This window comes from Nothoprocta perdicaria, unplaced genomic scaffold (genome assembly GCF_003342845.1).
Source record: "Nothoprocta perdicaria isolate Ctin4 unplaced genomic scaffold, notPer1 scaffold_134, whole genome shotgun sequence".
Taxonomy (NCBI): domain Eukaryota; kingdom Metazoa; phylum Chordata; class Aves; order Tinamiformes; family Tinamidae; genus Nothoprocta; species Nothoprocta perdicaria.
Window position 1 is genome coordinate 1167147 of NW_020454472.1, and position 22498 is coordinate 1189644.

General features: G+C 43.7%; 1 protein-coding gene across 1 annotated transcript in view; it reads right to left on the reverse strand.

Annotated features, from left to right (window-relative positions):
* Positions 1-207: 207 nt before the first annotated feature.
* Positions 208-22498, reverse strand: part of GNAL (G protein subunit alpha L) — a 118685-nt gene continuing 96394 nt past the window's right edge. The window contains exons 6-12 of the mRNA XM_026033859.1: positions 12406-12460; positions 9135-9208; positions 8151-8209; positions 7789-7909; positions 6755-6885; positions 4984-5051; positions 208-2090 (exon numbers count right to left, since the gene is read on the reverse strand). Of these exons, the coding sequence (XP_025889644.1) occupies positions 1944-2090; positions 4984-5051; positions 6755-6885; positions 7789-7909; positions 8151-8209; positions 9135-9208; positions 12406-12460 (655 nt within the window). The 3' untranslated portion in view covers positions 208-1943. The remainder of the gene's footprint in view (positions 2091-4983; positions 5052-6754; positions 6886-7788; positions 7910-8150; positions 8210-9134; positions 9209-12405; positions 12461-22498) is intronic.

Below are 22498 nucleotides of genomic sequence, written 5' to 3' on the forward strand. Positions count from 1 at the left end.
ATTGTTGGGAATGTGCTAGAGCTGCATCTCTCCCTAAATTTAAAGTGAAGTGTGGAGATGTGCCCAAGTGTGGTAAAACATTCCATAAAGTAATGTAGTCTAACACTTCTCTAGGTTTCTGTTATTGCAACTGTAATTTTAGACATTTGTACAGGTTATCTTGGACACAGGAAAAGTATATAGTCACAGACATAAAACACCTATGTATAAAATATAAAGCAGTGTTATAGTTACTAAAAAGGACATGCCTTATTGCTACAGCAATTCTTGCTTTTTATATATTGTACTGTACCACAACGTGTTTTGAGAATGTCATTTGCATAAATTATTCAAGTTTGAGAAATATTCACACATTTTGATTCTACAATATTTAAAATAAAACAATTTTCTAATGTGTCTCTTTATTAAAAGAGAAATAAAAATGTCATCTTGTAATTCTCTTAGGCCAGACACAAGGGTTTATACACCTTTTTTTTTTCTTTTTTCTTTTTTTCTTCTTTCTTGCTATTTACTTGCACAATGAAAGCCGCTGTTGGTACAAAGATTGAAGAGCTCTATATAATGGTGCTTTACACATTCACAATCGGTCTCTGCAATTGTGAAGTTCTATGAATGACCAAAGAATTACCAAACATATTTTTCTAAATATAAAGGGGAGGGGGAAAAAAAAARRGGGGGGGGGGGGGGGGAAGATAAGATCCTTGGTTCCCATTAAAACAACACCAGGTTGCAATTTGGACACTTGAATGAATTCCAATGTTTTAAAGCTGAGATTTCAAAAGAGAAAGGCATGTTTGCTGCAACATCCGGTGACTGGAATACCTTACTTGGAAAGGTAAGTGGTTAATTTGCATAATTTATAATTTTTATACTAAAGAGCATCTTTATATAAACCAGAAAAAAAACCCTAAACTCTACAGATAAAGTTCTTACCTTCAGTCACTGCTGCAGGTAAGGTTGACATCAAGCTGTACAGCGCAATCAAAAACATACTTACATCTTAGCTCATTTTACAGGTACAGCCATAATCAAGGCACAAAGATCTTCTACAAGTATTTTTCTTCAATAAAGTTGTACAAAATAATATTACATTTTACAGTCTGTACAATATAATAAACCAGCAGTAAAACAAAAAAATATATATAGGGAGAGGACCATTGTCCAAGAATGATCTGAACGAAAAGGATCATTTGTGGACAGCACAAATAACGCAAGTGAGGGTGGTAAGTTTTCTGCCTAGATGCAACAGGCTGAAAAGTAGCTGTAATTCAAATGCCTGAGGTGTGCACAGACACTTAGCTCCAAAACCCCAGAGAAATTGCTTCGTCTTCACCGTTCCTCTCATCTTCTACTCTACTTCCTGTGCCAGTAACGGCGTAAAAGAGGAGGTCACTTTATCAGTTGACCTGCAACTCAGAAATGCTAAAAACTGTGACAGAGTAATAAATATTGTGGTGCTGCTACATTGTGTGTCTACTTCCTCAACAGTATTTAATAACCTGATACAAAGTGCATTAATCTTTTTCACCCATCAAGTACTCTTCAATGTCATGTTAAAAAGGAAACCCACACAGAGGGATAGGAATGACCGCAGYGTCATCCGGCTGACATACCAGTTTGCACGAACATCAACCCGCTGGAAAAAATTTAGCGGGTTATGTTCAGCTAAAAAAACGAAACCTAAGGGAACAGAGGTAGCCAAAGGGCTTAGTGGAATGACGAAGAAGTGGCATGTCAAAATAAAGCACAAAAACAGTCCCAGGAAGCATGAAGGAAAGGAACCCAGACTTGCTTCAAATCAGCTTTAAGGTTAAATAATTAAAGTAAACAAAGTGAGGAGACTGACATTTCTAGAGCATATTCTTCCACCCTGTGTGGGGTAGTATCAAGAGAAAGAGTAAGGAGCAAAGAATTTAAAACCACAGGTTCCACGGTGATCCCCCTCACAAGAGTTCGTACTGGCGAAGGTGCATTCGCTGGATGATGTCCCGACAGTCGTTGAACACCCTGCGGATGTTTTCTGTGTCCACGGCACAGGTGAAGTGCGGGTAGCAGTAGTGCCGGCCGTCGCCGCTCGCCGTGCTTATCCGCTGCGGAAACAGGAAGGAGGGACGTTACGGGAAGGCTCCTCGGCTCCGGGGGCACCCACGGACTCACCCGCTACCAGAAACGGGGAAGGGATATGGGGAGGATGGGGGTGTGTGAACATGGCAATATTATACCTGTGATTTCATATATATGTAACTTACTATGTGGGGGTTGGACTGGATGATCTCCAGAGGTCCCTTCCACATGCAACCATTCTGTGGCTCTGTGATTTATACATACACACACACACATATATAATATGTTTTCACACTGGACGTGACCAAAGTCCTCTCTCTCWGAAAGGACTCCAGTCGCCTCCAAGGCGACTGAGCCTTGCAGCAGCCAAGCTCCCTTGCAGCAGCAGCGGGTCAGCACCTCGGCACGCGCTGCGCTGCGAGCCGCCGGGGCCGTTCCGGAGGGCACCTCGGCACACGCCGGCCGCCACAGGCTGCCGGGCCCCGCTGGCGGCCAGCACCGCGCTCCGCAAACGCAGCGTCCCGGGAAGCGGCCGCCCTCTCCCAATCCAGGTTTCGCAAGGCTGCAGCAGCCGTGCAGCTTCCCAATGGAAGTTCCCGAATGGCTTCTCTGGCTAGATTTCCCAGGATTTTAAARGACACTAACATCGCAAGATTTGTTCTGTGTTGCTTTAGGCTGACACAGATCCACTCTATAAACCCACTCTGGATCTTCCATCTTCAAGAGTGTGTATGAGAACTTAGGAAGTGCAAAAGTCAGGCTTTGAGACACTCATTTTTTAATAACTCTTTCTAATGTCATTATAAATCATAAGCGATAAACACTAAAATACAATGTTCTTCCTCTCTGATCCAGAAAGGATCCCTATGTGCTATTCAAGGAATCTCAACAGCTCCCTCAACGCACAGGTTTTTGAGGACCAGCAGGAGGCAGCGGGTGCCCTGCCCGTGTTTCAGTGGGGCTCATCTGCACCCCGGAGACGCACTAAAACAGCCAGGGTCACAGCAGCACAGCGGGGCTGAGGCTGGAAGGGAGCCCTCGGGACCATCTAGTCCRACCCCCCGCTCCGGCAGGGACACACGGGGCGGGAGAGGAGCTGCCGGACGCGGCGCACAGGAGCACTGTGTTTAATCGGATTGGGAGGCAGCGGGAGGCTGTGCTGGGCCAGAGGCGCGAGGTCAGAGGGCAGGAGTGCTTCCCGCTAGAGGGGATTCCTGGGAGAGGGGCAGCAGCTCCAGCTGGGCATGAGGTGGTGGCCGATCCATGGGGAACGGAGAGCGCAGCCGGGGCTGGGGTGGCCGGCACAGCGGGCTGGGGACACCAGCAAGGGGCATTTCCCACCAGGGCTCGCCCGGCGCTTCCGCAACATRAAGATTATCGGCCGGGATGTGCTGGGTAGCGGGTCAGCAGCGCTCCTGCTGAAGGCAGCAGGAGGCCACGTTGAACGCGGAAATCCGGGAGCAGCGCCTTTCGTCTTCCTCATCCGCACACACTGCCTCCCGGCAGCACTTGTTGGGAAGGCGCCCTGTTAATTTGCCTTCTCCATGTCTGCCCCGGACGGGGGGCAGCATCTGCRGTGCGGGTGAGCCGACGGAGAGCCCCAGGAGACACAGGGAGCTGCTCCATGAAGCCATCAAACCCCAATAAGGACTGAAAAAGCATAAAGAGGGTGTCCCTCCCCTCCCACCCCAAACTATCTCTCAAAGCAAACTGAGAGGACAAGGAAAAGGTCATGGATAACCACACAGGAGATGCRGCTGGAAGAGTTTCTGCCTCATCACCCTGGCTGCGATGCGCTGCAGGCTCATGGCTTTCCTCATAATCCAGAGGCCAGGCTGGGGAATGGAAACCCCCAAACTGTGAACACGATCATCTGCTTCTTTCTTTGTTGTTGCATCAACAGCTGTAAATCCTAGCAATGCTTTYAAATGCGTAATGAATTTAAAACTCTTCATTCTAATAATTTAACTTGCTCTTTTGGACACCCCCATCTGTTTTCTGCAAGGAGGGCAGGACACGGAGCAGCTCCAGCTGCTTCAGCTCTGGCCTCTGCTTCCGCGTCGCGCAGCTGCAAGGCCTCGACACGACCCAAAGTCACCGGGTGATTTCGGACTAAGCGGCCTGTGTCCGGCAGCAGCGCCAGGCTGTGCCGGCGTCACCGGCAGCGGTGGCACCAGTGGCACAGGGCAGCGCTGCGCGGGCAGCACCGCTTCATTGCAGCCCCGTCACAAAAGCCGCCTCGGGACGAACACCTGAGTGTCCTCAGCGACTCCCCAGCAGCGCCAGGGTGAGACCAGCCTCCCAATGGCACAACGCAGGCATCCAAAATGCTATTTAAACACTAAATCTGTGGGTTTTTTTCCCTTTGTTCCCCCTGGCTAGCTGACCAAAGCCGCCTGGGGGGCTGCAGGATACAAAAGAAGCCTATTTGCATGGCCTAGGATGGGGCTGATGTGCAAACTGAACAGTCACAGCAACAGTCAGTAGTCAGTAAAGCAACACCCATCACAAGCAACCTCAATCACAGAAAACCTCACTGGGGGAAAAGAAGTTGTCCCACGTCACTGGCTGCCGTGCGCGGGGAAAAAGCCCTCGGCMCCCACCAGGTACCAGGAGCTGAGCACCTTGCCAGAAGAGCAGCTCTGTTCTTGCCTGTTGCACTGGATTCCTCGCCCTGCACAGGTACCAGCCCTAGCACCCGCTGTGTGACACTCTGCAGGTCAGGTGGCACTACATAAAACGGATATTAYAGCCACTGGAAAAGGCCAAACAGCTGGAAGGAAGCAGGAAACTGCTGCCAGACATCCTTTTCTCCTCCCAGATTCCTTCTGGGAAAATCCCATCAATTTTCCCTAAATTGATTATGCTGCTTGCCAGTATCTCCTATCATRAAATCATGAATAAAATGAAATTACTCACTAAAAACTCATCCCGGATGAAGAACTTGGCTCTTGTGACTTTGGGGTCTTCTCCTGCATCTGGTGTTGCTGTTCAATTAAAAAATAAATTACATCAGACACATAAAAAAACAAAACAAAACAACAAATAAACCCACAATCACTTCACTTACTGAGTAAAAGATTTTTACTCAGTAAAAGATGTACTAAGTAGTCCATTGTCCTACAATGCAGGGAATAGTCCTTTAAAATATTAAATATCCACTGCAGATTCTAAATCTAAATTGATTCTAAATTAGGCAATTCTAAAATGAAAGAGTACTGTAAAACTGAAATAAATGTCTGAACACCTAACACCTTTCAGGGACTCGCACAGAGCCTGAATTATTGGAACGGTGTCCTCAGTCATGTCAAAAAGAGGCTTGCTCACACCCATATTTCTGTTCACATAGATACAAAGCAAGTGCTAGTGAGGGTTCAACTTCTGTAAGAAAACATAAACTCGATAAAGCTGCTGAGCTGATCAGGTCGCTCAGCAAAACTGCATCTCTTGAAGAAAACTTCTGCACGCAGCAATTTGGGTTTTAAAATGGTTGCTTAAGATTACACTTGGAAAAAAGTACCACTTTAGTATCCACATGGTCCTKTCAGACCCCAATAACATAATATATCCTATTAAACATAACAGGATAATGGACAGAATTTATGAGAACAGGGAAACACATAGTCTGCTCTCATCTGTAACAGGAAGAGTGAGCCTAGAGTAGCAGCACAAGAAGCAGCACCTTAGATTTCAGTCAGTCAAGWCAGCTGTAGCTAAAGAATAAATGAGCAATTAAACATTAAAAGTAGAGAGCTGCTTCAGGTGTAGACATTCATGCTCATTCTGAGTAGCTGGGGTGAAATCCCACTGAGAAACACAGCAAGCAACCCAAATCTGACAGCTTGCTTACTGGGAAAAATGAACTCACCCAACCCCTCTGCTCACCTAGGGTGCATGTCAGTGGTGGATGGTTTCTTCTGAAAGCTCTTGGCACTAACAAATTGGTGCCCAGCTAGCTCAGGCCTTAAGAAAGGAAAATTCATCTACCCTTTCCACTAGGAATGTAGCAACATGCTTTTGAAATTCCCAGGACTGACTGAAAGCTGAAACAGTTCACTGCACCTTCACTGTGGTAACCTACACCGTTAGGGATGGCAAGAGCAGAGCAAAAGCCTTTGCTGACAGATCTCCAAAAGCCCAATGCCAGGGACAGCGTCATTCGGCAAAAGCAGAGCCTAGTGGTCCAAAACCACAGGTTTTACTCCTCTTGCTAGACATGGAGCTGAGATACTGGGTGGGCAAGGATCTCTCTGCACCTAAACTGCCTGCTATAAAATAGCCACCCTCCCCAAGGCTCCTTATGCAATCTGCTGCTGCAGTGCAGGAATCACAGCACCTTCGGAAATAACCTGAGACCAAGCACAGGCTGGCTCTTGGCCATCCCTTTTATATTTTCCTCTGGTACTTATTAATGTTTTCTTCCTCCATTACACTCTTGCTGATCTCCTGGCATTTGTGAATGCTGAAATGCACAGCTCTGCCTGCCAGGCCCCGGGAAGGGATGGCTTCCACTGCACAAGGGCGTGCTGCTTTAGTTTTCTGTCGTGGTGCAACAGTATTTCTTGTTAAGGGATTGCGTGCATTTGTGAATGTGCATGGGAGACAGAAAGGAAAAACAACCCAAAAAGCAAACAAGTGAAAGGTGTAACTATATCAGCTAGTTATATCCCAAAGCTGTGAAAAATCTTACCATCCTCAGGTACAGTATAATGCGCATATTCGGGAAAGTAATCTTCAATTTTTGATTTCCCTGCCAAGACTTTTTCAGCTAGCATGTCTTGTTTATTCAAGAACAAAATGATAGAAATGGTCCGCAACCACCTGTCAAAAAAAACCCAAATGCTAGTGTTACTCATCAAACAAAACATACCACTTCAACAGAAAATTTGCTGGCTATTCCTTCATGGATATAGAGTGAAGCAATTTGGATCATGCTTCAACAGAAAAACCATGACCTAGGCCATGGCCTCAAGCAGTGTTTCAACTATCCTGCACCTATGCACGTGGATACATTTAYAGGGTCTATAAATATGTTTATGAATACTACCTTAGACACTGATGAAAGGAACTGTCTTCAAATACTGTTTTATAAATCATGCTTTTGATATGAAGTTGGGAAAATAATGACATTTCCTAAAAGTATGGTCCAAAAATTAGCAATACTATCTCCTGTGCTTGGCTCTGCTGAAACAAGAGAGAAAGACTAGACAATTACCTCTTCTCCAAGTGCTCTGCTGTAACTATTAGTTCACCCACATCAATATTCTGTCTTTCAGGATGGCTTGTGTGATTCTTCATGAATCAAAAGAAGATCATTTCCCTTTTTCCTCTAATAATGTTCCTAGCCATTAGCATGACAATGTCCCTTCGGAATTTGGGCTTAAAATTTTTCCATACTCTACCTTCAGTTCAGAGCTTCATGACAGGTGTATTTTGGAAAGTCTGCACCATCTTTATTTATTTTATTTTATTTTATTTTATTTTATTTTATTTTATTTTATTTTATTTTATTTTATTTTATTTTATTTTATTTTATGTCTCATTTTTACTTATTTGCCACTAGGAATCCATTTGGATTGCTGTTTAGTTATTGTATCTATAATTTACCTGTGTCGTAGGAGAATGGCAAGTTGATGGCAGTTACAATTGGATTAGATCTGAAATATCTTTCCTCTCTGCAAGAGGAAAAAAAAAAAGAAAAGCTCATGGAAAGATAGGACTTACCTGTTATTCCAGATACTTTTGAAAAGGTCCAGGGATTCTCGTAGTCTATTTGTGTTATTGTCTTCCCTTATTACCATGTTGTAGCTGCTGCAAGCCACAACGAAGATTATAGCCGTGACATCTGGACAGAAAAAAAAATGGCAGAAAAAGGAATATTTTCATTATCCCAGAACAAGCTCCACAAGGTAACACTCGCCTTGCTCCCCAAACCACCATAAATGTCATCAAAGTATGTATATAACATCAGATTCCAATATGAGTGACACACACTGTTCTCAGCATAAATAAAACAGTGTGGACACTAAGCTTCTCACACAGCCAAGAATGAGTTCAAAATAAAAACATGGATTATTTTTACTCACCATTAAAGCATTGGATCCATTTTCTCCTCTCATCTCTCTGGCCACCTACATCAAACATGCTGTTAAAAAGCCATAGGATGTTATATCACTTATGTGCACTAGGAAAGTCACACGCAGCATGCAGCATGAGGGTTTGGTGCAACAACCTGACAGCTCCAAGGGCGGCAGCATTTCATACTGCCAGAAGGGAAAGAGGGATTTCTGAGGCCGTGTTGCTTGTGGGTGAGCTGCCAAAATCTCCCCCTGGCTCTGCCCTGGCAGCGCTTCTGAACCATCCCCGCCAAAGGAGAAACACTCCTTTCCAGGGAAGGGCTGGCTTTTCCAGGCTGCAAAAATGCATATGGTTGGGATCGCATGCATGGCTGGGTCTAATGTATTGTAAATAAGCAGCATAATTTGAAGTGGTGGTGGAGAGAGAGCACATCTCCCTATCTCTCCATCCCTTTATCCATCCATCTTAAGTGAAATACAGTTTTTCCCCAGTCAGAGTTGCTACTTTTCTTTCTTAGGTCCAGCAAGCAGAGCTAGCCAGACTGGGTGCATTTGAATGGAGACGCAGCACAGAACTGCAAAGGCCACAAGCAGCAGCCCTCACGAGAAGGAAACATTTGACTCTCTTTGTCCCCTCGCACAAACTCTGACTCTTGGCAGCATTTCTACTAAGTTCTGCAGGATCTTAGCCCCAAAAGTGTTTTATGAGTTTACAGTGTTGTATCAATGAACTAGTTAGTAAAAACAGCCAAAGATAACCTCACAATAGAGCAACACTAATAGCAGCTAATAAAATATCAGGTTTTATTACAAAAGTATGAGGCAACTGTTATTAGGGATTATGTACAGCATGCTAAAGAAAGATATCCGAACCCCCTGCCAAGAGTCCTCCAACCTTCTCCCAAATGGACCATACCCACAATACCCAAGCATGGACATAGGAACTATGTCGCAATTAGTATGCAAATCATAAATTATTATTAACAGACTTACTGGAAATTTACTTTATCTACTTGAAATCTTGTTTCAAATATCCCTGATGTCAAAACTCTGCATCGTAATAGGTCCTGGAAATGAGAACACAGAAGCTGATTAAAGAGATCTTTTACTATCATAGTTCTGTTTTAAAAAGCATGGATTTTTTTTCCATACGTTCATTTAACATGGAAAGTCTTAAATGTTCCATTTAATTAAAGTTAAACTAGAATTTTTGGTAAATATCTATTTGTCCATACTGACAAAGTAGATCAACACAGACCTCATTTCTGAACCTGCCTTGTTGCATATTCTGAAAGAAGGGGCATGTCCCACATGCATCCTCCTTAGCACATCCTGAATCCTGTTACTGACAGTCATATAATTTTATACACGATGTGGATAATGAATGTTGACATTACATAAGACTAATGAGAAAAATAAAATTTATTCTTGATGTGAAGTCAAGTATTTAAATGTTAGAAAACTCCAAATTTACAGCTGTCCAGGCAACCTTAGCTCTGCCCYCTTTTGTACTGAATGAGACAGGAATCCTATTGAAATAATAGCTCGTGACTAAGTAATTAAAGCTCTATTACAGTGCACAAGGGAAAAAAAAATTGGGTTGTAGGTAAATCTGGCATTTCTTCCCTATTTTTCAAACAAGCAATACTTTACAACCCAAGTAACATTTTTTTAATAGCAACAACAAAATTACAACCTCCTAGATTTTCAAAGGAAGAACACAAATTTTGTTTACTCTGAATACCTTGACACAACCATGTCCCCAARCACCATCATCACTAGCTTAGGTCTCCTTGTCATCAAGGAGCTCCAGCAATGGGTAGGGAAAGAGGAACAAGTTGGGGAGGGCTCCAAGGAGACAAGCTCAGCTCGTCTCTTCCCCCTACCCAAATACCTGTCTCCTCCAGCTGACAGACCTCTGCCGCGTTAGCAGCCATGGGCCGCCTGGGCTGTTGTTTGAGTTGTTTTATAGGCTCCACCATTTATTGTTACTTATTGCCATTTAGTTTTACGGTTGGATTTAGTTACTCTTTTGGGGGTTAAAGAAGGAAGGAAGGAGAAGAGGAAGGCAGTGATTTTTAGCAGTTTAATTTGTCAAGAAAAGCTGTTGCAATATAATGGGATGAAAATCCCAAAGCAAGTCATAAAACCTCCTCTACACAGACAGAGTCACAGAAGGGCTGAGGTTGGAAGGGACCTCTAGAGATCACCTAGTCCAACCCCCTGCTCMAGCAGGSACACCCAGAGCACGGGGCACAGGGCGGCATCCAGGCAGGTTTGGAAGATCTCCAGAGAARGAGACTCCACAGCCTCCCTGGGCAGCCTGTGCCAGGGCTCTGTCACCCTCACAGGGAAGAAGCTCCTCCTCACATGSAGATGGAACTGTCTGTGTGTCAACTTAYACCCATTACCCCTTGCACTATCACTGGCCACCACCGAGAAGAGTTTAGCCCCATCCTCCCTACATTCTTCCCGCAGGTATTTGTACATATTGACCAGATCCTCTCTCAGTCTTCTCTTCTCCACCTCTTCTCTATCCCATGAATGTGGTGGGATAGCAGCACTGGAAAAGAATGAGGGCTGTGCTGCCATCCAGAGGGACCTGGACAGGCTGGAGAGTTGGGCAGAGAGGAACCTCATGAGTTTCAATACGGACAAGTGCAGGGTCCTGCACCTGGGGAGGAATAAYCCCAGGCATCAGTACAGATTAGGGGTCGACCTGCTGGAAAGCACCTCCATGGAGAGGGACCTGGGAGTCCTGGTTGACACTAAGTTAACCATGAGTGACACTAAGTTAACCATGAGTGAGCAGTGTGCCCTCGTGGCCARGAAGGCCAATGGGATCCTGGCTGCATCAGGAGGATGTTGCCAGCAGGTCAAGGGAGGTGATTCTGCCCCTCTCCTCAGCTCTGGTGAGGCYRCACCTGGAGTACTGTGTKCAGTTCTGGGCACCCCAGTATAGGAGGGACRTGGAGCTTCTCGAGAGGGTCCAGAGAAGGGCAACCAGGATGATTAAGGGAATGGAACATCTCTCGTATGAAGAGAGGCTGAGYGAGCTGGGCCTGTTTTCTCTGGAGAAGAGACGGCTCAGAGGGGATATGATTAATATGTATACGTTCAGGAAGGGAGAATGCAGGGAGGAAGGGGACAGGCTGTTCTCACTGGTGGCCAGCGATAGGACGAGGGGTAATGGCCACAAGCTGAAGCACAAGAAGTTCCGTCTCCAGGTGAGGAGCAACTTCTTTACTGTGAGGGTGACAGAGCAGTGGAACAGGCTGCCCAGGGAGGTTGTGGAGTCTCCTACTCTGGAGGTCTTCAAAACCCGCCTGGATGCCGCCCTGTGCCACATGCTGTAGGTGTGCCTGCTTGAGCAGGAAGGTTGGACTAGATGATCTGTAGAGGTCCCTTCCAACCTTGAATATTCTGTGATTCTGTGAATCTGTGACCTCAAGTCTCAGTCCGCCTGAATAAGAACCTACTTAATGCAACCAGGGATGCCACTTTGTGTAGCCCTTCCTTACTGCATCACTCCTAAATTTTCCATATTGTCTCAGAGCACTGAATAGATTATCAATGAACTTGAAAAAAAAAGTGACTAAMGACCAAAATTTTGGTCAGTGGCCAAAAGCCTTAGCAAACATTGTGAATGCAAGTGCTGCAGCTGAGTCCCAATGTGAACAGGAAAGTGAAGTCTGCTGTCCTTCAAATAAGGTTGATATAGATATTATCAGAAAGGAAAAGGCTGAAAAAAGGAGTCTAGTGCCTGTGGTCTGCATCACCCACAGGTCTCCAGCACCCGGACAACGGCAGTGGCCAGAGACAGAACAAGGGGTAATGGCTACAAACTGAAACACAGGGAGTTTCATGTCCATAAGAGCAAGAACTTCTTTCCTGTGAGGGTGGCAGAGCTCATATGAGAGGTGGCTTCTGTGCAGTGAAGGCTGGTGCTGGAAACTGTGTGTGACTATGTGTGTTTTGTGTCCCACTGTGTGTGACTGTGTTGTGTGTTTGTGGGACACAGAATGGGAAGTGAGAAGAAACAACGGACGTATTGCAGGAATTGCTGACCTAGATATGTTGACAACGAAAGACGAACTTGCCCCACTGAAAAGCCTCTTCTTCTTTAATATCCATTACTTCGATTGTGTTTTGAAACTATGCAGGATGCTCTATTTCAAAGGCAGGTGGGACTAAAATAAATGATATAAAGAATTTATACAAAGGGGTGTCCTGGTTCCGACTCTATCCCCTTAGTTGCACTAACCTGATCTGTAGGTGTGTAGTCATCCATGCTGACGCTGTCGATTCGTTCTAAAAAGCTGGAAGAAAAATAAATATGCACTTAGATATGTAAAATCTCATCTAGTATAGTAATTTTCACTATTTTTTCTGGTTTAGGTCCGAGCTGCAAAGTAAAACAGATGTCAAATGGTAAAGGCATCAGTCCAATAATTTACCTCCATTGATTGAGTTTGCATTTTTCAAGGCAAGCAAATTCTTTTCAGACTTGGTTTCAATACAGTGCTTTTACACTTACAGTATCCAGAAGGAGTCCAAATGCAATAAAACACTAAAATTTTGTGAGGTCCACTAAAAAAATACTGAGGCTATTTATGTGTCATAACATTTTGAGGTTATTTAAATAAAAGTAATATTTTTGAGTTTAAAAATGAAAATAGAGAGAACTTCCTTCATCCAGAGTAATATTAATGTTGATTATGGTACCAAAAATGTTAGGTTAAGGTATACAAATATAAGAATTATTAATATGCACAAGCACATCCTGAAATGCTGTCCTCTAACACTGCAGCTAAAGCATAAGACCTGGCCACCAAAACGGGCATGAAACAGTGGTTAAGCATTGCGACTCTTCACATTGTCAAGATAGAGTATAATGCATAAACAAAGACTTAAGACTGCAAAAAAGAGCCAGGGAGGCAGGAAAAGAGGGGCACCACACTCACTGTTTATACTAGAAACCTTTTCAAGTTTAACTGGAGCATGTTAGAATAGCAGCAATAAGGATATAAAAATGTAACTTYATACATAGAGCTAAAAAAAAACAGGTTTTCTTTCCTGACTTTCACCTGTTTCTTAGTGTTTGTCCGAGCCCAGATGGCTCCTCTTCTTGTCCTGCCTGCCTGACTTAGAAGCTTGCTTGAATTCTGCATGGTTGTTTATATTTGGCAGCGAATACCCCACTGGCTGACTCACCCTGCTACAGTAATATGAAGATTTATCAACAGGCAAGTTTTCCCATTTCTGCTAATATTTAAGGGTGTACATGTGGAATCTATTCAACTGTAGTGGGAAAAATGAAAAAAATGGTGAACTCGTGATTTGCAATGACTCACTGTTAACCCTGGGGCCACACACGCTGACCAGGTCAAAAAATACCCCCCTAAAAGCTTGTCTGTAATTCTCATAGCACTTTCCCACGGATATGAACTGAAATGCAAGGAAAATATGCTGTGTACATATCTACTTGCATTTTTTCCTTTTTTTGAACCTCCATTGTTACAACAGGGGGAAAAAAGCCAACATCTGCAGTTAAAACCTGCAGTTTTTCTTTTATCAAGGTGTGATGTCTAAATACGACATTTAAAACAATCACGGGGCACTGCGACATATGAGGCATCTAGTTACAAAGCTTTTTCTGCACAGTCCCAACGAAAATTAATCTTTAGCAAAATCTGCTATTGCCCTCCAAAGCTACCAAAAGCTTATATACAGGTATAAAAGTGCATCTTTACATTTAGTGACAACAACTGTTAGAAAGTAGCTGTATTCAAGCAGAACCTTCTGCTTGGCTGATTTGCATCCTGTGCAGCAAAGTTTTACCTCTGTGATCCCTGCATTTAACACAGATATTGGAACAGAGAGATGCATTTTTAATGGGTGTACCTATCACTAACAGAGCTTTCATCATATGCTTGCAGCACATGATAAGGTGGAAGAAGAAGACAAAAAACAAATCCAGAAATGCCTCCAAGAAGAATCTCTCCCTAAGCAAGGGGTAATTTTCTGTAGCGTGGCTGTTCAAGCAGTAGCAACAGACACAGTTTCCCTGCCTGTTCCAAAGCCTCCTCGGCATTTTCCTAGCAGGCATAACGATAAATGCAGAGGGAAAAACACTTCCTGGGTGCTGGCTAACCCTATGGACACGAGTCAGTATCTGTGCACAAACACAGCTCCACCATAACCCGTGCAGCACAGCAAGGAGCCCTGCTTTCCTTGTGTGGGGAGGCAGGTGATGGTATAAACAGGGATGCGCATCCTGACCTGCCAAAACCAAGCTCATGCTGCTAGAACTGATTTAACCTCRGGATTTCCTGCTCACACCGACCTTTCTCACCTATTCAGGCACTTCAGTGAGGTTCCTGACTGTTATCATCTGCGTTTTACTAACTGGTAAATTATGGATAGAAAGTTGCATAGCAAATAACCCATGGAAGGGCTGGGAGTTTATTCCCAGCAAGCCTCCACTTGAGCTCTCTGACATCCTAAGTACTGGCCCAAGCTGTCCTCCACTTGGAAGCTGCCACCCTTGGATAAATAAAAGAATATATTTCACATGTAATTCAGTGGGACACCAGAGTTCAAGACAGAGCTCTGTTAAATAACATACACCTCAAGGGATCAGCTGAAAGAGCTGTAATACTTCATGCTTTTAATGTTGCAGTCCACATGTGATCTATCCTAAAATAAATGCAGTGATTTATAAGGTTTTAATTGTCACTCCACTGTATCATGTAGCAATGTCATCATTAGCATGATAAAATCAACACAAAACTATTATTAGGGTTTGGATAGATTTTGTAGTTTTACAGAAATTTAACCTTTTCAGTGCGTGACAGACAAGTTTCCCAAGGTTTCTTTAGCAACTACATTAAACGTGAACTGCATTTTCTAGATAGTGCTTCTAGATGAAGCATAAAAAGCTACACTCYAACTTTTTAGAAAGAAATTCAATTCTTGAATATCCTCTACCCAAGCTCCTTACTTTTAGCACAGCATCAAAAGCCAGCTCTGACAGGCAAAGGCACAGAGCAGGTACAAGCAACGGATTCCAAATGAGGAAAGAGTTAGAACTGCCTCGTTGCCAAGCACACTAACTTCATCCCTGTYACAGCGTTAAAATAGTGGAATTATTTTTCTAAATTGCTTTCTAAAAACACAACTGAATTAATAAAAACGGACACCAGCATCAGTTGCTCTCTCATCAATAAAATTATTTTCAAAAAACGATGCCTTATTGCAATGCTTCTAAGTCTTCTATACAAATCTGTACTCAGGACCAGTGCTAATTCTGCAATAAATGTTTTTCGTGCATGTGCAATGAATTTAAAACTCAKGCATTCAGCTCAACAGTGATTAGAACCGTAACACAGTATATAATATTTATACTTCTACTTTCACAACTGCAGCTTTATTTATGAAGGATGCAGCCTCATAATTTGTATGACATTCAGATTCTTTTAGACGCTTTCAGTTTTACATTAGGGTGTTACAAATTCCTTGACATTGAACAAAACATACCTGTTTGTAAATGTAACAGGTTGGTTTGCTAACAAATTAAAGGAAAGGAAAATGGACCGATAAAATAATAATAATAAAAAAAAAAAATCACGAGCTACTGACATTATTATATCTATTATTAAGCTGATCTGTAGTTTTATAAATATCTTTAGTGAGTTTCCTAGGAAACTCAGCTGACACTTGGTTTGACAAGCAATCTCTACATTTTATATTATGCAAGCTGCGAACACAAAAGTACAGGTTTTAGATGTGCCTGCCAGTGCATGTGGGAACTATCAATAAGCATTATTCTCTCTAAAAACCATGGCAATTTGAGCAGCATTAGCAGCTATACAAGTATTTCTGAAATAAAAAAGGATTCATAAATGCACAAATAAAAAGGAGGTAATCGCACATGAAAATCCCTTTCTCACTGGGTAAATCACTACGCAKTTCTCTACAGATATTCTGACCCCACAAACAAATCACAATTAAAAGAAAATGAAGTCATAAGAATAATACTCTAGACACAAAAGCCAGGCTATATTTGTAAGTGCATTTTGACATTCAAAGAATTGGGGAGATGAAGTGCTAAACAGTAGATCAATAAAATGAACTACATATTTTAATAAGTCTTTGTCTACTTCAACCGTTTTTTTTTTGTTTGCCTGCACCCCTTGCTGGATCTCACCCTTGCATTTCAAAGGCCCCTGTATCCAGAAGTTTCTCTGGAAAACAAGAAACCAGAGCCCCACTAAAATGCCAGTCTCTTAGCAAGAGGAGGGTAACATGCCAAAGCTTTAACGCGAGATCTTCAATTTTCAGAGTAAAGTATCTCCAACTTACCCTCAAGCAAGTTGTTGGGGTCAGCAAACCTTCCTATTTCTCATGGGCCACTAATGGCTTTGCAGACTCCCTGCCAGGCTCAAAAAACCCAGCCTGACCACCACAGCCTGCTAAGTAAAGCCACTGGGCACTGCAGCTTCAATATCCACCATCTGCAGATGGTGATAGATCATTCCTGAGGCAGATATATCACAGGGCTCATACTTATGCCAGTTATCAATGGAGCTGAAACTTTCTAAAAAAAAATCCTTTTTTTTTTTTTTTTTTTTTAAATGCAGTTAGCCAGAGACAATTTTGGAGTTTGAACTTGTTTTCCTATAAAGTCTTTTTTTTTTTTTTCATCAGGTGAAGGACTGCAAGCTAGTTACTGCTTGTTACTATATTTCAGTAGAAGAGTATGGATCTCCAGCTTGGAGAATTCCTTAGGTTCTGCTGTCGGGCATCAAGGAATCTCATATCATTCTGATATTTTCCCCCAAAACTGGGAAGGGCTTGAGGAAAACGATTTCCAGCAATATTCTAACCACTTAATGACTAATTTCCATAAGTCATTTACTGCAAATATTAATAGAAACCTCTCAGAAGAAACTGGTAGCATTTAATGGCTGGGGATTTTCCTGTCAAATTTAAATAGTCACTCTATTTTAAACACAGCTTCCATGTGGCAGTGGAATATTGTCACTCTCTCCCTCCATCCTGCTTTGCAGCAGTTTCCCATGAGGAATAAGAACAGCAATGAATATGCTATCAGGCAGAGAGGAGAGATACTGAAATCTGGTTGGAATCCACGTATGTTGTTCTCTAGTTTTGACAGATTGACCAGTTGCTGCTTAAATTATTATGGAAAATGATATTCAGTGCAAGTATTGAATAAAATATATTGCTGAAATCAATATTTATTTAAAAACTAAGGAATCTAAGTATTGCTATTGATTGACAYGTATTTTTGGCATCTTGTCGGAGCACTGGTTTCCCAGCCCTTCCCTTTTGTTCTCTAGCAGTTGAAAAGGATCTATTTCGATACCGACATCAGCCTGCTATAACTGTCTCTTCAGCCTCCCATGTGGGTGGAACACTTGCGGAAAAGGAGATTTAAAGAAAGGCTCCTTGGAGAAGGGCCCCATGGAGGAGCGGGCGACGAGGCAGGCTGCAGAGGGCAGCATCTGCTCAACCTCTGGCCCTTGGTGCTGTGCCCACACGGCCTCCGCGGCCCCACTTTTATGCCTGAAACCTCCCCGCTGCAGCAATATTCACAGGCTGAAGTCCAGCTCACTTGAGGGTGAAATTTCCCTAAGGCAYGGGTAGGGAGCGGATTTAATAAAGACCTCTCAAGTCCACGCTGGCAGCCCTTGAACTTGTCAAAAAYGTATTTTGGCCGCCACCCTCCTGGTGAAACGAGTGCGTTCTCACGCGGGGTTAACAAGGAGTTGCTTGTAGGCTACAGGAAAACCCCACACCGTATTTCCCACCCGCCCTCGCGGGGGACCACCGTGTCACGCTGGAAATGGAGRGGTTAAAAGCGAGGCCGAAGGCGGGAGCAAAGCGCAGCCCTGCTCCAGGCGCTTGGGCCGCTCACCGCGCCCCGGAGCCTGAGGTTTGCGGCTCCCACCCCAAGGAGGCTCCGCGAGGGAGGACGAGGCTCCGGGGACACCCTTGGGCTGCTGCCTGGGGCCTCCGTGGGCCACCCGGAGCCACTGGGATTTCCCTGGAGGGACTGAGAGCAGCCGAGGGTTGCGTGGGCCAGGACGGGTGGTCAAGACGAGAAGGGGACCTGCTGCAGAGGGAGAATGGGGCCTGAAGACTTTTCAGGGACTGCCCAGGTCGGGCAGCGTGCGCTGGCAGCCAGCTGTCTAGCCTGGATGCAGTAGCCCATATCCAGGCCATTTTATTATCAGGATTGATAAATAAAGGAAAATAAAGTTGACTRAAATCAGGGGGAGTCTGTTTCTGGTGGTGGCGCCTGTTTGATAACGTTCCCAGCAGACAGGCTCTCGCTCTGCGCTGCCGAGCTGCCCGTGCTCGCTGTGTCCTGCACAGCGGCCCTACAGCACTGCGGCCCTCCCRGCTGCAGAGGCGCTGGCCTACGTCCAGCTATTAACCTAAACAAATAATAYACAAGAAGTAAAACTACATTAAATGGTTCAGATATATGTTTAGCACCATTCTTCTGATTAGCAACAGCCATCTGATTCTATTTTTTCAACTGAAACAACATAAACTAAAAATGAATAAACAGTATGATTTCCATAAGTACTTTCCCCCCCCGACTCCCTAAATTTGTTAAGGAGCAGTGTGAATTTTGGGAAATGCATTTCTTCCTTCTATATTTAGCAAACTAACCACTTTTTGGCTTAGCAGATGTTTTTGCTTTCCGAGCGAGAGGCCTATGGRGATCATCATTAACCCTCTTCTCAACATAAACACCGAGGAGGATTTGACTCTGGAAGTCTGTCATTCACACAGAAAGGTTAACAGGCTGTGGCAGAAATGAGACTCATCATCTGCAACTCCTCTTATCTGTCATCTTGGAGAACAGGGAAGGAGAAAAGCAAAGAGAGAAGGAAGAAGAAAGGTTATTTGCTTTTTTTTTTAAATGAGGATAAGATTTTTCTAATGCGTGTGATCAGACATTTTATTCCCATGGGTGAAAGTGGCTGAGCTATTGCAGAACACTGGCTAAAAATGAAGCCCTGTTAAAATGCAARGCTTACACGGGCACATACAGACAGCCTTATTCTGGCTTCAATTACATTCAACTGAATTCAGTGAAGAGTCTTCTGATTTGCACGACAGGACAATTGTAGAGATGATAACCAGTAAACATATATAGATACTTCAGATACATACAGAATGTGCAGTCTAGAGGCTAGGCATGGCATAACCTGTAATCTTAAACAGAAAGCCAAAAGACAGTAACTTAAAAACAGAAAGAAATATTGGATCATCTGGAGAGATCTGGATCCAAACTCCTTGCAAGAAGAGATGTATGACTTTCTAGGATCCCTTTATCCGTTGTCTGAATGAAATAACTGCTTGCGATCTTGCAGCACCTGTACAGACAAGCTCAGGAAAGGAGGGAAGTGTGCCTGAAAAGTCAAAGGAGTTAATGGGGAGAATCCAGCTGTCACGTTAGAGTTTGGAAGTGGTTTCTACAGCCACAACAACTCATCAAAGCCTTGTATTAATGTCCACTAATCAAAGTGCATAAAAGATCTCACTGCTACCCCTTATAAACAAAATTTATTTTCACAGTGGGTGGCAAATTCAACTTTCCTTTTTATTTGCAAGCTTCTCTTGGTGTGATATGGAAAAATTACTTCAATGYAACCTGCACATTCTGGCTGAAGGTTTTGCTTTTAGGAAGTGTTTTACTGTGGATATTCTGTTAGTACACATGAAATCTGCTGGGTGTTACGAGCTCCAAGAATGCCACGTTCAGGTTAGGAACGGCACCACTCGCTTGTGGAAATTAACAACCATTTACTCCAAGGAAAGCATTCTGGAATAACAAGCTTGCTAAAGAGACTGCCAGCAAGGAGAAACCAGTTTGACCGGAGTTTTCTATGGGAAGTTGATAAAAGAGAAAGCAGAAAATCCCCCGACAGGAGAAGCAAAGGTAACACAACCCAGGCTTAAAAGGAAGTCACATGAAGTTTGTGTTTACCTATGGCACCAGTCCAAAAACAGTGCAAGTGGACTCACTACCGAAAGATTTCATGCCTAAAAGTCAAACTAGATGGTTCAAAAKGAGGGTGCTAGTAGCTCCGGGCAAATTCAGGTGAAGACAAATGAACTCTTCATGGTGGCAAACTTTCCCGGAYAAAAAACACACACACATTTATTCAGATCTATGCTTGCTTTCTTTTCTTTTTTGCTTTTTTTTTTTGATGAAATCGAAATGAAAAGAACAGTGTGTTAAAGTCCTGTGCATATCTGTTTGCTTTCACCTTCCACGTGCTTGTCAAGTGGTGATATGACCCAGGGAAGTGACATGGCTGGAGTCCTGCTAAACTGTGAGTTAAACAGAGTGACCGGCACCAGTTCCCAGGATTAACCTGGGGATCCCAGGACCTCACCTGCTGATGAGGGTGAAGCACAGGGTGGATTTAGGGACTGCAGGGCACAGACAGCATCTGGAGTTCATAGAGACGTGTAAAATGAAGGAACTCAAGGGCTCCCGATGTGYTCTACCGGAGAATAAGTTTTCTATGGCTGCATGTGAGATGCAAAGGATAGCAGCAATACAAGATTAAAAACAAACCATTAGGCTAAAAAAATGGCTCTACAGAAAAGACAGGAAGGTGACTACCATTCTAGACAGCAGTAACAGAGACTCAGGTTTGTTAACATGCACCTGGCAGAGCATCCAGTAATATTYATTTTTCCTCATTTCACTTCATCTGGTGGAGTAGCAGCTCATTTCTTTTCTGCACGTCTTACTCCTTGGCCTGGCTCTGCTGTTGCACTCACACACCTTCATCTCGTGTGAAGGACGTTCTGGATGCAAACGTGAGGAGCAACCAACCCTTCAAAGTGCAGGGCAGCTGCGTGGGCTGCTCCCGGTTCTCCAGGAGGATGTTACCTCAGCAGTGCATGAGGCATGAAAACTTAGACCAGGGCAAGAATTAATGGCTCAGAACTTAAAGGACAGAAAGATGACTAGAACCGACACCCTTCCTTCCTGTGTTTCCAGAGCATTTTACAGTAACACACATAAAGGAACCACTTCACCCATCATTCAGATATAGACCTTGGCTTTCTTTTCTTGGCTATAGACCTCAGTACAGAGAAGAAACTTGGCACCCCGCCACAACAGCCTTTGATGGCAAGGACAYAAAACCTGCTTTTCCCAAACTTGTCCATGCCATGCAACAGAATGCATTTGGGTTTCTCTGCTCCTAATATAGAACAGATGGGTTATATCCTTCTTATTCTCACACACACATGCCTTCTAATAGAAATTACCCGGTGAACGCAAGAACAATGTCAGTGCAGACACAAATACTAGAAATAACCACTAAAACCATAAGGAAGTTCTCGAATCCATGTTGCTGGACTGTTTCATTAAATCACCACTACAGTGTCCATTTTAGAACATGATACATTTAACCACTGTATGTATTTAAGCAATTGGTTTTGACACCTATGGCTTGGCTGTGGATTCTCTCGGCTAGCTGGTGGAAGGCATGAAGCTAAACCCAGGATATGATGACTATAACATGGATATAAAAATGACAAAGTGACCACGTCCAACTCATCTAATCCCTTTTAACTGTTAAAGCCATTTCATCASGGTGAGTGATGTAAAACCTAGCGCTCAAAACTAGCCTTCAAACCCTGCTACCTGTACATTTAACAGTAAGTCACGCTAATGCTAACATTTGCTATTAATATGACATTTTGTGAAAAGCATGCCTACCTCTGCACTCTCTGTGCCTTTCTTTCCATTCCTGTCAACTTTTCTGGAAAATTTTCAGCATATCGTGTATGAGTACTATTAAAACAGCAATACAAATTAGCTGGGTTTGAGGAATGAGGAAAATAATTACGCAACGGACTGATTACTTCTGCCTCAAATTACTTTAAAGATTACATCATGCCTCTCTTTTAAAGTGATCTCTCCTGTACCCAACACATCGTCGTTATTTTGGAGCCTGATTTAGGAAAAGCGTGAGAAAAGGGATCTCGGTTTGGGACTAGCAGGGAATTTGGCCTTGCAGGGAATGCTCCCGGAGCCCAGAGCCCTCCAGCTCTGCAGGCCTGTCCCTTTGTGCCGGGCACCCATCTGCAGGAAAGGGCAGAACTTGGAGGAAAGCTCCCTTCAAAAGGCAGCTCGGAGTCTCGGGTAACTTCTGAAGCTCCTAAAAAGGGGCACAGAGCAGGAAGTTGACCTTCCCAATCTGTTTTCTCCACCCATACAGTTAGTGGAAAAAACGTCTAAGACTGATGCAACAGCAGCTGGAAAATGCTGCAAATGAATACATGCATAAGGT